We start from the raw sequence: 16,538 nt of genomic DNA, 5'->3' as shown, positions 1-16,538 counted from the left end.
TTAATTTTTTTATCTGTTGAGGTTTGCTTTGTTACCTAGTATGTGGTCAATTTTTGATATGGTTCCATGAGGTGCTGAGAAGAAGGTATATTCTCATATGTTTTGATGGTATTTTCTATAGATGCCTGTTAAGTCCATTTGAATCATAACATCTGTTGGTTCCCTTATTTCTCTGTTAAATTTCTGTCTGGCAGAACTGTCCAGGGGTGAGAGTGGGGTGTTAAAATCTCCCATTATTAGTGTGTGGGATTTAATGTGTGATTTAAGCTTTAGAAGTGTTTCTTTTACATGTGAGGGTGTCCTTGTATTTGTGGCATAGATGTTCAGTATTGAAATTTCCTTTTGATGGATTTTTCCTGTGACTAATATGAAATGTCCTTCTTTGCATCTTCTGATTAATTTTAGTTTAAAGTTTATTTTGTTAGATATTAGGATAGCTACACCAGCTTGTTTCTTAGACCCATTTGATTGGCAAAGTTTTTCCCAACCCTTTCCTCAGAGGTGATAGCTGTCTTTGAGGTTGAGGTGTATTTCTTGTATGCAACAGGATGGATTTGTTTTTGTATCCAATCTGTTAACCTGTGTTTTTTTTATAGGTGAGTTGAATCCATTTATATTAAGGAATATTAATGACCTGCTATTTTAGTTTTCGTTGTTGGCGATTCTATTTTGTGTGGTTTTCCCTTCTTTGAGATTTGTTGCTGTAAGATAATTTATTGTCTGTGTTTTTGTGGATGTAGCCAATTTCCTTGGGTTGGAGTTTTCCTTCTAGTACTTTGTGTAGGGCTGGGTTTGTGGATAGGTATTGGTTAAATCTGGTTTTGTCATGGAATATCTTATTTTGTCCTTCTATGGTAATTGAAAGTTTTGCTGGGTATAGTAGTCTGGGCTGGCATCCATGGTCTCCTAATGCCTGCCTAACTCTTGACCACGACGTTCTGGCTTTCATTCTTTCCATTGAGAAGTCAGGTGTAGTTCTGATAGTTCTGTCCTTATATGTTACTTGGCCCTTTTCCTTTGTAGTTCTTAATATTCTTTCTTTATTCTGTATGTTTAGTGTTTTGATTATTATGTGGCAAGGGGGCCTTTTTTTATCCAGTCTATTTTGTATTTTGTGAGCTTCTTGTAGCCTCATAGGCATATCTTTCTTTAAGTTGGCAAAGTTATCTTCTATGATTTTCTGTGCTTTTGAGTTGGACTTCTCCTTCTTCTATCCTTATTATTCTTAGGTTTGATCTTTTCATGGTGTCTCCTATTTCCTGGATATTTTGTGTTAAGCTTTTGTTAGATTTAATGTTTTCTTTGATCAATAAGTCTACTTTCTCTATTGTATCTTCAGTGCTTGAGATTCTCTCTTCCATCTCTTGTATTCTGCTGTTCATGATTGCATTTGTGGTCCCTGATAATTTTCTCATGATTTCTGTTTATATGACTCCTTCGACTTGCATTTTCTTTGTGTCTATTTCAGTTTTCAAGTCTTGAATAGTTTCTTTCATATGTGTGATTACTTTTTCTTGGGTTCCAGTAAGGGGTTTGTTGATTTCTTCTAATTTTTTGTTTGTCTTTTCCTATATGTCTTTGAAGAAATTTTTCATTTCCTCTTTAAGGGTCTCAAACATTCTCCTAAAGTTATTTTTTAGGTTATTTTCTTCTGCTTAATCTATATTTAGTTGTTCAAGTCTTGCTGGCATAAGGCCACTAGTTTTTTACTAATGTCATGTTGCTGTTTCTGGTGCTGTGTGTGTTCTTACCTTGTCTACCCATCTTTTCCTCTAATTGGTGTAGTTGGGGCTGTCTGTGACTCTGGCGATCCATCTTCCAGGTGGCAGTGGATCCAAGGCTCAGATGGTTGCTTCTCATGGTACAGTCAGGGTTATGGTTTCAGTCACCCCATTGGTCACTCCATGCTCCTGAATGTCACTCAGCACTCCCAGGATTCACTCTGTAATACCATGGGTCATTTGGGCCTGCTCCCACAGAGATTGCTTGCTTGGGTCTGTTTTTGCTGAGGTTGCTCCCTTGGGCCTTCTCTGGCAGAGGTCCTGGCTCAGGCCTACTCCCTTGGTGCTTCTAGACTTGATCCCATACCCGCAGAGGTCTCGAGATATAACTTTTATTAATGTTCTTCATCTGCAGATAAAATCAGTACTATTTTGTAGTAAGAATATTTCTACCATTGCATCTGTAGGAACTATGGAGAAAGTTCCTGGTGTCATGCTGTTGTTTGTGGTGCAGCTAACATAAGTCTAAGTAGAAAGAAGGTATCACTTGAATGCTTGTAGCAGGCAAAAGTTTGGGTCCCTCTTTTAAAAGACCAGACACAGAGTCAGTCATGAACTCTGGGGATCTTTCCCATATGCACGCTAGACACCATAGAGAAGGTCATGGAACTATAGTCAAACACGCGTGGCCACATCATTAAAAGACTGAAGTGCTGGAAACCCATCTGTCTATTCTTCCACTTCACCACCTTTGTATACTTCTTGGCTTCATAATACTATCAAAGTCTGTTTACTCAATGAGTTACTTCCTTTTCTGCCTTAAGAATCAGTCTTTACCTAAACTCCTCAAATTATTCCACAGAATAGAAACAGAAGGAACACTGGCAAACTCTTTTTATGAGATTACAATTACCCTAATACTGAAACCACACAAAGACTCGACCCAGAAAGACCAATCTCCCTCATGAACATTGATGCAAAAGTACTCAATAAAATACTGACAAACCGAATCTAAGAACACATCAGAAAAATCATCCACCACGATCAAGTTAGCTTCATCCCAGAGATGCAGGGATGGTTCAACATACGAAAATCTATCAATCTAATCCACCATACAAATAAACTGAAAGAAAGGGATGAAGGGAAAAAGGGGTGAGAACTTGAGGGAACAGGATGGTCTAGATGAGGAAAGGACAGGAGAGAGAGCAAAGAAAGATATTTTGACTGAGAGAGCCACTATGGGGCTAGCAAGAAACTTGGCACTAGGGAAATTCCCAGGATTCCACAAGGATGTACCTAGCTAAGATCCTAAACAATTGTGGACAGGGTACCTGAACTGGCCTTGCCTTTTAGTCAGACTGATGAATATCTAATTGTCATCATAGAGCCTTCATCCAACAACTGATGGAAACAGAGGCAGAACTCGACAGTGGAATACTGGCCTGAATTCCCAAAGTCCAGTTGAAGAGAGGGAAGAGTGAGAATACAAGCAAAGGGATTAAGACCATAATGGGGATACCCACTGATGCAGCTTACCCGAGCTAATGGGAGCTCACTGACGCTGGCCTGACAGCAGGGGAACCATCAGAGGACCAAACTAGGCCCTCTGAATGTGGGTGACATTTTTATGGCCGAGATAGACTGTGGGACCATTGGCAGTGAGGCTAGGATTTATCCCTACTGTTTGTACTGGTTTTTTGGTGTCCATTCTCTTTGGAGGGATACTGTGCTCGGCCTAGATATAGTGGGGAGGGCCTTGGTCATGCCTCAAAGCAATGTGCTAGACTTTGGTGACATCCCATGGGCAGCCTTAGCCTCTCTGAAGAGTGGATGGAGGGTGTGGTGGGGGGAAGGAGTAGAGGGAGCAGGAAGAGGGGAGAAGTGGGAACTGGGATTGGAATGTAAAATGAGAGTAAAGAAGATTGATTTAAAAAATCAGTCTTAATACCATATCCCCATATCTGAACCATACCTGGTTGCATATGGTGATTCCTCAATAAGTCTTTGAAAAAAAAATCAATGAATGATCTAGAGTTTAATAAGCTTACAGGTTCTTTACAAATAAGAGAGGCTCACTGAAGTATTAATGCAGATTGGAGGTAATAAAAGAATTAATTAACACCATAAGAATGTAATTTTGTTCAAAAAACAGTAAGGAAGATCTCACATTTTCATCTACTTAGAAGCCTGAAGAGATGCAGCTTCTCTTTTAACTCTTTTCCCACGGTGAAAACAGTGTGAGAGGCAGACAGGTAACTCCTGCAGCGTGTTTAGCCCCAATGAAAAGTCCTGGCTGAGGTCTGGGCACCAACTCCATGCAGCTAAGTAATGTTGACGAAGGTCGATTTCCAAACCCCATTCTGACCTGCACAATGAAGCCCGCAGTATTTCTTTCTGTTTTCTTTTGAAGATACTGTTATGAGTATAGAATGATGGTGGAACTAGGAAACTGTATTAACCAATAAATGCTATGGTCATGCATTGTCAACTGCTCTATCAGTATTTAGTCACTCGGAAAGTTTAGGGAGCCTAAGAACTGGGACCTTAGTACATGCTTCCATTCGCCTCTTAGGAGAAAATTACCATGAACTCCTCAGAAAAACAGAAGGCAACGAACCCGACGATGAATGCCTTTGCCAATTGCCCTAATCTTCTTCAAATGACAAGTTTGGAAGTAAATGTAGAATGCTAATTAAATTATATAATCGATTAATTAACTAATTAGCTTAGAAATGAGTTCTTGCTTAATTGCCTAGGTTGGTCTGGGACTCTTAGATTCCAGCAATCCTCCTGCCTCCGCTTCCTGTGGAGCTGAGATTACAGGTACAAACCACTGCCCTTCACTCAATTCTACACAGTTCCCCCCCCCCACCTTGAGACATGGAGCCAGAATTCCTACAGAGCAGAACTCAAGTCCAGCTGTGAGCAGTCTGACATTTCCAGGTGATGTCGTTGCCTGAAAAAAACTCATGGATCTCCTGCTTGAGCCTTGGAGCCACCCAGCTCTCTAATTTTTTTCTACACAAAATGCAGGAAGTTATCCCAGATTTCATCCTGTCGATGCTGCCTCCTGTCCTTCTTTGCAAATTTTCGCCACAGCCCTTGATAACTGTTCTCCTATCTCTCATCACTTTCCTGCTTCAGAAACAGACAAGCAAAAGAAGTCATTGGCGTCCCTGGGAAGGAAATTGCTACCAGGATAGTTCCAGCACTGTTCAACACAGTTGCAGCTGGTGCAGAAATCCCGGGAACTACAATGCAATTATGTTTTTAAATAATAAAATAAGCTGGGCGGTGGTGGCGCACGCCTTTAATCCCAGCACTCAGGAGGCAGAGGCAGGCGGATCTCTGGGAGTTCGAGGCCAACCTGGTCTACAAGAGCTAGTTCCAGGACGGGCACCAAAGCTACAGAGAAACCCTGTCTCGAAAAACCAAAAAAAAAAAAAAAATAATAATAATAAAATGCAATGATACAGAACAAAATCACACTTCAGAATTAAACAAAAGAAATAAACATAAGGAAGAGAACAAGGGAAGGTACAAGAAACAGAGATCCACACATTCACACGCTGAAGAATCCCATAAAAAACCGCTAAACTGGGAGTCATAAAATGTATGTAGTGGACCCAGTGCAGACCAGTACAGGTCCTGTGTGTGCTGCAGTCTCTGTGAGTTCATACGAGCCTTGTTCATGCTGATTTAGAGGCCTTGTTTTCCTGGTGTCTTCCATTCCCTGTCTCTGGCTCTTCTTTCATAGGGTTCTCTGAGCCCCGATGGAAGGGATTTGGTGGAGACATCCCATTTAGCGGAAAGTGTTCCAAGGCCTCCTACCCTGTGCAAAATGTCTGGCTGTGGATCTCTGTATTTGTTCCCATCTGCTGCAGGAGGAAGCTTTTCTGATGATGACTGAGCAAGGCCCTGATTATATTTACCACATTTTAAATAAACATTAATAAAGGAAGAACAACCACAAAATGCTAACCACCTATCAAACTGGGTAGCAATGTGGCGCTAAACACAGCAACTTGGAGGGACATGGTTCTTCTAGAAATTCTCACTAAATGTTTACACTGAAAACTTTTGCAAACCAGGAAAGAAGCTATTCAGTTACCTGACTGATGTCGCTCATCCATGCAGCTTTCTCCTGGCGAGAAGGGGCCAACAGGACCACAGTGAAAGGGGCAGCATCAGGTGGCTCCACTACTATTTTAAAATCCAGATGTCCAAACATGTGGCCAGAACCTTTGGCTTCAATACACATAAACCATATGATTACATGTGAATGCAAGGAGATATGAATCACGGCTCCTCTCGTCTAGCCTCCTTCCTGGGACCCACATGCATTCAAGCCCAGACTCTCATTTCAACAATGTGCTTCCGGAGCACGCGGAAGGACTAGCGCATGCGCTGCTGGAGAGCTGAGGGCAGAAGACAACTCCAAGCAACCTCCCTGGTTTATGTTTAATTTCGATCATGTGTAGAAATCCTGGTTTAATTCAACCCCCCTTTCTCTTTTGCCTGCTCTTGAAAAGCCACCGTCATGAGGCAAGCTGTGCAGAATATCAATTCTCAAAGGCAATTCAACCAGGCTAGCGGGTTACACAGAGAAACGGCTCCAGAGAATCGGCCCTCAAATCGCTTCTGCCTCCATAGACAGCCCTTCTTACCCCTAAAACACGAAGATCTACAGAATCTGGATGTTCTAATCCTACCGCTGTCCCAAGAGAGGTGCTGTCACTTACAATCATCGTCACTTGCATCGGGCTCCTCAATCAGCGTGCACTCTATGAGGGAGAGGACTCCACCTGTCTGGAAACAAAGAGTGATGAAGGGGCGGGCAGCCTTGTGCAGACTGGGGAGTCCTGCTTTGTAAACTTAATATTCAGATTGCCGCAGATGGCAAATTCTACGTCATAAACAATTGTTCACAGAGTTCAAGACTAAGCAGAAGAAATAAATTAAAACCATTCAACTTTGAATACTTCCCACTCTTGCCCCCACTACTTATAAGATTTATTAAAGCCATCTGTGGGAGATTAGATGGCACCACAGTGACTTCAGAGAGCCACCGTGGCCCAGCAGTGCGAATTGGCCAGTCAGGAAGTATCTTAGGAACTAGAAGGCCATTGTCATGGTGGGAGTAATATTTTTTTTAAATATGTTTTAGAATTTATTTACTGTGCATATGCTGTGGTACACGTGAGGAAGTCAGAAGGCCACTGGTGGGACTCTGTCCTCTTTCTACCACGTGAGTCCCAGGAACTGAACACCAATCATAGGCTTGGTGACAGGCGTCCTATCTGCTGAGCCATCTCGCTGGCCCAGGGAATAAAGGTTTATAGCAACACCAGAAGATAAATAAATAAGTTGGCAAAGTTCTCCTACGAAAGGTCAGAGAGGAAACATTGTGGGCTCTTTAGGTCTCGTCATTTCTATCCTGACTCCTCAGGTGTGCAACCTCAGCAGGCAAGCAGCCGTGGGCATGAGTGGTTATGTGCAAATGAAGTGTTATCACGATGAACGGGTAGTAAGCTTCAGGCCACGGTTTGATGGCTCCGATACACAGTGAGATAAACCAGCAGTTGCCAAGTATCTCATCAGCGAGTGTTCTATGGTGAACAGACAAGATATCTACAGCCCAGTGGTTGTTAAGTAATAATAATTTTGCCTAGATTTTGATTTTAATAATGCTTCTTTAGGATGATGCACACTTAAAATAAATCTCTGTTGCCTTGAATTCAGATAACAACGAAGTGAATACCAGAGCTGTTAGGCACACACTGCCCCTCCCTGCACAATTGCAATCTGCTTCATGATGAGAGCGGGCACTGGAAAGCCAGAATCAAATTAACCTCAACACCTCTTGAGCGCTGGGAAGACAAATGAAACCACCACGGAAAACCCGTACCTTGAGCAGATGCAGCTTTCCTCCTGAACTTCTGGTGCAAATTAGAAAGTGTTTCGTAAACAAGAAGCACTGTCTCTCGCCTTCCTTTTTCAAAGACAGTGAGCCCAGACGAACTTTGCTAAGCTTTCCCCTCTCGACGGAAGGTACCTGAATAAGAGAACCTGGTGAAGGAAAGTGAAGAACAGACAGCAATTACAATCTGGCGAGGACCATGCCTTTGGCAATACACACAAGGATCTGTTCCCCCAAAATATCAAGGATGTATTTGGTGTGCCTTTGGAACAAATGGATCTCCTTCCTCATGTCAACCAAAGAAATGTGTTGTATTTTAAGGGACAAGCTGTTCCTAGCATTGTTATGAAACAATTTCAACTCATTTCTTCATCTATAAACTGGAACCTAAGTTTGAAAGAAGGCCAACTTAAAATCAAAGCATTGAGAGGCTGATGCCATCTATGATCTGACTGAGTAAATTTATACACTGTATAAGTACAGATAATAATATGACAGTTTGATCAAATTAAGTCAAATTTATCTTTTTTGAAACAGATAAATAAAATAAAAGGCATATTAATATCTGCTTTAAAATAGATGGTGTAACGCATGTATCCTGTAAAAATACGTAAATTTTATAATTCAGTGCAGTTTAATTAAGGGCTATCTTAAAGGAAGCTGCTTCAAACTGGATTTAAATTATGTCTATACAAAGGACTCCATTCTGTGCAATTAATACATGCTAATAAAAAAGAAATGCAAAGAAGTGTGATTAAAATGCATTTGTGGAACCTAAATGGAGCACAAGCCCCACCCAGAGCAAAGCTGTGCTCTGCTCAGTATGAGAAGTGAGGCATCTATAACCATACCACCCTGACGCACCCGGTCTTATCTGATCTCGGAAACTAAGCAGGGTCAGGCCTGGTTAGTACTTGGATGGGAGAAGTGATGCACAGACCTCCACAATATTTACAGAATATCTGGGAATGCCTCTAATGGCTCGCAGACTGCACTCTAGTAGAAACTTCCCCATTCCTAAAAAGAAAGCTCCAGTCTATTAAATATCAACCACAAAGGACCGAGATCTTTGCAAACACCTTGGTTCTAACTTCTGAAATCACTGGAGCCAGTAATCACCGGTGTAATAGACTACTCTGGTCAGCCCTACACAAACGCTCATGAGCCCACAAGAAGCACAAAGTACATAGTCAATCCTTAATTATTATCAGAGGCAGCTCTCAGAGAAACAACCTTATTTTTCTTCATGTTTTCTGTCTTTTTTGTGGAGCCCAGATTAGCTTTATAATGAAAAGTGAGAAAAATCCTAAAGCTTTTTATATAAAGAAATATATACCTAAGGCAATAAAACCAGGTGAGTCACAAAATCACCAGATTAACATTAGCTAGTGAATGTTCCAAACTGCAGTTTCCCATTACCAGAGCTGGTAAGGCATCCAGGACCCGAGTTTCCATGCCCTGATCTCACATCATCTATTTGGGAGAGTGATTAGGTGGGATGCTTGACAGACAGAAAGTAGGCAGCTCTTCTGGGCTTAAAGAATAGCAAGGAACCAGTCCTGGGGGAGGCTGTAGGAGTGGGGAACAAAGGGCCGAGAGGAGGCTTGACTCCAGGGAAGGGTTGGACAAGAGGGGAGTAACTGGAGGAGGTGAGGTGGGCGGGAGCAAACTGACAGACAGCTCCTGTAGCAAAGAATTAAACTCGAGAAGTCAAGGAGGTGTGGAGAAAGCAGAAGGCAGGAAGCTTAGCGAACAACTGCAGCACGGGGTTGGAATTCATGAGACTGGGGGTTGGAATTAAACCCCCCAGGCTGAGAAACTCTCCTAAGGGTGCACATAGGTGTTGATCGTAGACAACTGGAACTTGAAGGCAGGAGGAGACTAAGACACTGATGGCGCTAGCCACACCCAGGTAGTCCTATGGAGTTCCCTTAGTCAGGGTGAGTGGAAGGGGGCCTCAGGTAAGTGTCTGTGTGGACAAATGGGTCACAGGGCCATTTCCAAAAAAGCTGTAACCAATCAGTGAAAACTCTGTAATGGTGTGTTCAGTGGCAAATACTTCCAGCATTTTAAGCAATTTTCTAAGTCCGAAATTACAACGTTTAGCCAGGCGGTGGTGGCGCACGCCTTTAATCCCAGCACTCGGGAGGCAGAGGCAGGCAGATCTCTGTGAGTTCGAGGCCAGCCTGGTCTACAAGAACTAGTTCCAGGACAGGCACCAAAAGCTACGGAGAAACCCTGTCTCGAAAAATCAACAACAACAACAACAAAATTGAAATTACAACATTTGTGGCTAGCACATCTATTAATGATCACTGTGAATTTCAGTTTTGAGGGTTAAAAAAAGTTTCCTTGGCAACCATACACTAATAACTATAACTATCACCAAACAGAAGACTATCTACATTAGATGTAGACGGAAATCTACTCAACTGAAATAAAAGTGAGAAATCTCGTGACTACTTTAAAGCTAACTACTTTATAAAATAAAATGCCTCAAAAATGTGCTTTACGTTAATTTGTCACATTCCATCCTGTGTTCGACACATTTCAACCCGGCCGTGTGACTTTCAAAAAAGATTCCTCTCTAATCAATGCAAGTTAGACACATCTTAGGGAAACGATTGCCACAGCCTCTTTATCAGACCACTGCTGGGCTCTGTCCTTAGCATCCTGACTACTGGGTAGCTGGCAGCTGAGGTCAACCTGTGGAAGATATCTGATTCTTCCGTCATTAATTCCCACAGGATGGCCTCCAAGATAGGCCAATGCCTCTCTTCTGAACCTACTCCACAGTGAAACTATGAACAGCAATATTCGGATCGGTGATCTTGGTGTCTGAGATGGTAGAGCCACTGTGCTCTGGGCTGTACTTTCTTACTCTGAGGAGACCTTACTGAGAAACAGGGTGATTCATTTTTTTCCTAGAAATCATAAAGTTGAAAGTGCGTGTGTACAGGTGCGAGTATGCATATATTAAAATCTAGCTTCTATCGCCCGATAGAATCGAGCGATTAACAAAAATACTAGTGCGCCATTAAAAATCAATTGCAGTCAGTTTAGTAGGAAATAAAAACCCCTGATAGTTTAATGAATAATACTCTTATAGTGTGTTTTATGGGTGTTAAAGCCTGTTGAGACGATTTAGTAAACGTGCTAATAGGAGAAATTGAAGAAAAAAATAAAAACTTTCCCATTATAGTTGATAATTTTCTAATTTCAGATTAAGTTCTGATATTTAGACTAACCAGATCAAACACACAGCAAGAGCAGCAAGACACTGTGAAGTAACTTACCACACTGACATTGCTCTAACAGTAACTTTCCAGGCAATCATGGCTGACCCTGCCTTAGACATAACATATAGCAGAACGAATAATGTATGGATATGGCTTCAAGCGTGAAGCAGTATATGATTTTTACTTCTTAAAATGTAACCAAAAAAGTGTGACTTGTTCAATGCATTTGACACCCAAACACATTTCATTATTGTGGGGTTTTTTCAGATTCACAAGGACCTACTTTTATAAATGCATTGAGCGTATGTGGATAATAACCCTGTTCAATCAAAAGTATATAGTTCAGAAATCGTATGTGAGTTACAGAAGGTCTCTTGTCCATTTTTAGTTATAAAGTACAGGTTGATTAGGATACATTTTTAGAGAACTCTAAATACAAGAAAAATACAAAATAAATGTCTTACAACTTCAATCAAAAAAGTTTATTCAGTCTGCCTCAACGTACCCTTTCCCAGTAGCTTTAATGGACAAAGGAAGGCAAAGAGAATTCAGGGATGTTGCCTCTCAGAGCTTGCGGTTACCAGGGGAGAGAGGCATGCAGATAGATAGCTTCACACGAGGACAGAACCCATGCTCCACGAGCAAAATGCCTTGACAATGAACAGGATAGATAGTCAAATCATTAGTCAATTTGTTGTAACTTGAGGCAAAGTGGATGGGAAGATGAGAAAACTTCAGAAGACTTCTTATCTGTCCTGGAGTTGTTAGGTCAAGTAGACTTTCGTAGGCACAAAAGAGGCAGAGTAGGTCTTTCCCACTCCCAGGTAGGGGAGACACAGGTGAAGGCCCAGGAAGGCAATGTACCTTGAGGCAGAGAGTCAGCCACCATGGGGAGCCAGTCCACACAGAGGAACAGGACGGGAGCTGGAAAGGTCTGGCGTTGTTGGCATTGTATTCTACTGTCACCTTAAGGAAAGCTGGTGTGTAGTGTCAAGAATGGGAAAAGGAATAATCCCTGAAATACACTTCCCAAATTTAGTAGACGTGTAGTGTGTCTCTTCATGTAAATAAACAACAAAAGATAGAATGGCATGCTCCAGTTTGTTGGAAAAAATAATGTATACTGCATAATGTCTTTTTGATGAGGCAGCCATATTTTAAGGAGAATATTATGAAAGGAAACAGTATTAGCTTCAAGTGATATGGGCACACTATGACCAGAAGCGGCATTAATGATGAATTCAAGTTCCAAGTTTATGTTTCAATCCGCAGCAATTCCCAAAACTATAAAGATGTACGGCAGAGCATGCCGGTGGCTCAGACCCAGCATGTGAAGCATGCTCTCCTTCCCCAGGCACTGGAGCACTTGAGAGCGATTGGGATGTGGCTAATTTCTTGTGGTTTGAAATAAGAGCTGAGGAGGAGTGTGCATCACCAGGGTGGCCCTTCTCCAACATCTGTGACACAGCTTCATCTCTTCAGATGCTTAACTGATCAGATATTGCCCCTCACAGAGCACATGCCACACACAGGATAGCTTCCCCAGCTCCAAACCAGGCAGGGATCATTCCACCTGGTAACTGGAGTTACTGATTGAATTAAATCAGAAGTGTCAATGAGAAAAGGCAACAGGAGACAGCTGCAGTCACTTCGGACATTGTCCCCACTCCTAAGGGCTAGGGCTTTGAGGAACGATGGTTCCTCCCGAGCCTTTGCCTGAATAGCATCACCATTTGCCACTGCCATTCTGACTGGCCAGACAGACCTGTCCTCCTTGGAGCTGTAGAGAATGTCCGGTTCGCCGAGGAGGGGCGTCCAGCCAGAGTGTGATTTACTGCCCCTCTCATGCTTAACTCTTATTGTGTTGCTGTTTTTCATAGCCCCTGAAAAGAAATAGCACAGAGGTGGGCCTCAACCCATCTTGGTCAAGGCCGCCGGGATCTCCTGCATGAACGGCACCAAACACATAGGCCTGCTCCAGAGCCTGCCCCCGCATAGCAATAGCTATGACAGGAACCAATCATGTGAGTAGAGGGTCGGATCAACAGGTCTTACCTTGGCGGATGAAAGTCTGGCTGGTGTCCAGCAAAATGTCACAACCTTCCACTATCATCCTTTCAATGGCAAGGTTTTTCCTGATGTTCTCAGTGTCGCTGACTTCGTCATGCATGACTCTATGGGACACAACGCAGAGAGCATCTTTAGCTATGGCTCTAGCCGATAGGCAAAGATGGAGCCACCTGACTCGCTTGGAATTTAACCGAGAGAGTGAGCAAAGACTGGCCTGCAGCTTCAGCCAGCCACAGCATAAAGCAAGGCCACAGTGTGTGAGCAGATTGCAAAAGGTAAGGGGACCAGCGATCAGGGAGTGGCAATGCTTGCTTTGAGTGTGACAGGAAAGAGACCCAGCATTTTACAGATGACTCCCTTGGTTAACACTGAAGTGTCACCTTCAACATTAGAGGCACTAAGTTAGAGGCTGTTACTCTACTTAGCACACTTCATCTCAATAGCATTGGTGGCAGCCTGCCCATTCACCTGCTTTTTGCAAACTCTGAATACAAAAATGCAACAGAAAGTCATTTTTTTTTCTATTTTGATGGAAAAAGAAAAGAAGTGAACATTTGCAAACTTCACCCAACTTTACCTGATCTCAGCTATATAAACTATGAGAACTCTTCAAAGGTGTCTTGTCTTGACTAAAATGAACGTGAATGGTGATTCGGTGCTATCTCTTACACTCTAAGATGAATCTAAGAAGTCGGAGCTACCATTGGTGCTTCCTCTCTTGAAAGCCACATGCCGCCAGGTTTATCTAGGGAGCAACCCTGCTGTTTCTTTCACAGTCTGACCCCTTCCCACAGGTTCCCTGCATACCTGGACAGTTCCTCCAGCTTTGACTTAGCAAACTCTAGGCTTTTCCTCTCCACATGTTCATGGGGGGTGTGAGCCAGGAGTTCGTGCAGAGTGATGATATACCTGGGGATCTAAATACATACACAGGTGAGTGTGAAAAGGAGGTCCAGGCGGACGGCAAGGGGCGCACTCTACTGGGCCGTCATACTCGGAGAAGCTCATCCCTACTCTTATAATTCTGAAGGGTTTCCAAGATTTTATAGGAATACATATAGATTGAACTGAGCTTCAAACCTCATACACCAGAAAAATCTATAACAAAAATGCAGGAAAATTTTGTCATAAATGAATAAACAGAGTATAAAGGAGCCATTGTTTCAGTTTGCACGTAACTGTGCATGTTTGAATCAGAGCTTCTGCAGACTGGGTCATGGGGAAGCAGATATTGCTGTCATCAGTCACCTGAGTCTCTTGCTAAAGGTCTGCTGTCTGTTTACACGCTCGTTTAAAAACAGACAGACCTGACCATGTTCTCTTTAACACCTGAAATCCAGCAGGACATGTTCGCCTGTATTGACATTCTGATCCTATTTTTTCTCACTTCACCATCCAGCGGTGCAAATGTCATTTAACTAGGTTATTTATTTAATTCTGCAAAAGGCAAAACTCCACCAGCCATATGAGACTTTTAGTAAACCAAAGAGACTTAACGCAAGTTATAGACTCAACATATTTTTCTCTCTTTTGTGCTCCTAAAACAGCCTCTTAGAGAGCAGGGAGGTAGACTTCAGAAAGACGCGTGTGGGCAACCAACTCCAACATTCCACTTTCTGTGGGCCCAGGAGAACTCTGAGCTCTGTGGACACATCCACTCCTCCAGCAACATAAGGATTAGTTCTCCACTAGCCAAGAAAGGAAGGAAATTGCAGCGAGGTCCATTAACTTATCTAGGGTAGACATTAGGACAGAAAAGCGGCTTCCCAGAGCTCTGTGTGTAGCTCATCCCTTCTGTCTTAGCACTGGTGACCCTATCTGTGGATGCGTCTTTGCTGTTCACTTGTGGGACCATCATGGGGCTATTTTCTCTTCACTCATGGGTACCTGCACACAGGCAGATCCTGTGGGGAGGGAAGGCCAGGAAATAAAAGATTGTCCTTCTTATTGCAGGGCAGACGAAGGAAGATTTCTATAAACTTCTCATCAAAGCATCCTCTGAAACCATCTCACATGGAAAAGACTCCTGGGACACAGGTGCTTACACTCCCACAATCCCACGATGGCTAAAACTATGCTAGAAGTTAGTGCTTCCACAGAAAAATCAAGCCATCAACTGCTAATATACTCACTTTTTCCTAACGAATCTGGAGTGGGTGGGCCTCACCACTTACTGTGCACTGAAACCCCACAAAACCATATTCAGTGGATGGCTTCATGCTCCTCCGCCATCAGCTAAATCTATTTTAAAGAGTTCTTTGGCTAAGGTTCAAGAGGATGGAGCTGAATTCGGTAACTGGCCCCTTCCACTTTCCGGTCCAGGAACGAATAAATGCTAGCACCGGCTGAGAGCAGGCAAGGGAGGCTCAGCTAAGAAGTGAGCGGCCACAAAGAGCTTGTCTGTGGAGTCAAGAGCTCGCTGCAGAGAGTTCCAGAAAACATCTAGCAACCTCAGCAGCTATCAAAACGAATCAGATTTCTACTTTCAATAAAGGAACAAATACTCGTCACTTTCCAGACTCTAGCTTGCTTTCCTGTTTTGGTTAATAGCTAGCTAGAGCAGCGAGCGCCTCCTCCCTGGAGCACATCCTCTAGAATTGTTCTTGGAAGGTGCAGACATCACAACTGGTTTACCTGTGGACTCACAACACACGCACATCCAGATAAGCAGACAAGCTCCTGGAGACCGCTCGAGCAGCACCAAATGCTACCAACCGAGCCACCGTGTTTGCTAAATAAAATCTTAATGACTCTGTTATTTCTGCAACAAATTGCTTGGTAACAATAAGACTTACTAGTTTTGGTTGAATCATTCCCAAGTCTACAATTCCCCCGTTTTCATAGTTCAAAGCAGCAACTGACTTAACAAAAACCCCAAGAAAGCTGGGCATGGAGACCAGAAGCAGAGTGATTGCTTTGTATAGGGTCTGGGGTTAAAATCCCATAACGGAAAGGGGGCATGACTCTGTCACCTTCTGGCTCCCATCATGCACAAGCTACAGGATAAAAGCTTCCAATTCTAATCTCCTCCTACCCCTCCCTCTGACCAGGTGCCAGCTTCTGCCTGCATATTAAGCCCATGTCTGGGCCAGAGATCCTCTGGCAATGTAAAAATGATTTACAACTTCCACTGTTGTGAGGTGCATGGATGGGATACGTCCATCACTACCAAGGAGCAAGGTCAAAGCTTGGAAGGACTCAGTGTATACAAGGAAAGAAACTATATCCCAGATCCTCTGGGAGTGCAAACACCTTCATGATGATTTCACCCATTAGTAAGGGACCATGAAGAGGAGGAAGACAAGGACTGGATGAGCCCAAGAAGAAAAACCTTCAAGTTTCTAGGAAGAGTACTTCCCTCTAGTTTTTCAGACAGTTTCTCCTTGGGGAGACCTGTCATGGACCAAACTCGACAAAAACACCTCTTATTAGGGTAGGTGCGTGGAGAACTAGAAATATAAGCAAAGAATATGAAGATGCATGAATATAATAAAAACAGAAACCATACAAGGTACCAGGAGGACATCCCAGTGAGGAAGCCAAAGGGCAGACCCCAAGAAAATCAAGGCCCATGGGCAGCAATCTCCA

At 43.0% G+C, this 16,538-nt stretch overlaps 1 protein-coding gene across 6 annotated transcripts in view; it reads right to left on the bottom strand.

Moving 5' to 3' along the window:
• Positions 1-16,538, bottom strand: part of Rasgrf2 (Ras protein specific guanine nucleotide releasing factor 2) — a 222,831-nt gene that overhangs the window by 114,619 nt on the left and 91,674 nt on the right. For all 6 annotated transcript variants that reach the window (XM_057789497.1, XM_057789499.1, XM_057789498.1 and 3 more), the window contains exons 8-12: positions 13,758-13,867; positions 12,936-13,054; positions 7,630-7,790; positions 6,464-6,530; positions 5,833-5,969 (exon numbers count right to left, since the gene is read on the bottom strand). In XM_057789497.1, the coding sequence (XP_057645480.1) occupies positions 5,833-5,969; positions 6,464-6,530; positions 7,630-7,790; positions 12,936-13,054; positions 13,758-13,867 (594 nt within the window). The remainder of the gene's footprint in view (positions 1-5,832; positions 5,970-6,463; positions 6,531-7,629; positions 7,791-12,935; positions 13,055-13,757; positions 13,868-16,538) is intronic.

This window comes from Chionomys nivalis, chromosome 15 (assembly GCF_950005125.1).
Source record: "Chionomys nivalis chromosome 15, mChiNiv1.1, whole genome shotgun sequence".
NCBI classification, from domain to species: domain Eukaryota; kingdom Metazoa; phylum Chordata; class Mammalia; order Rodentia; family Cricetidae; genus Chionomys; species Chionomys nivalis.
This window is presented reverse-complemented; position numbering and strand designations above follow the sequence as displayed.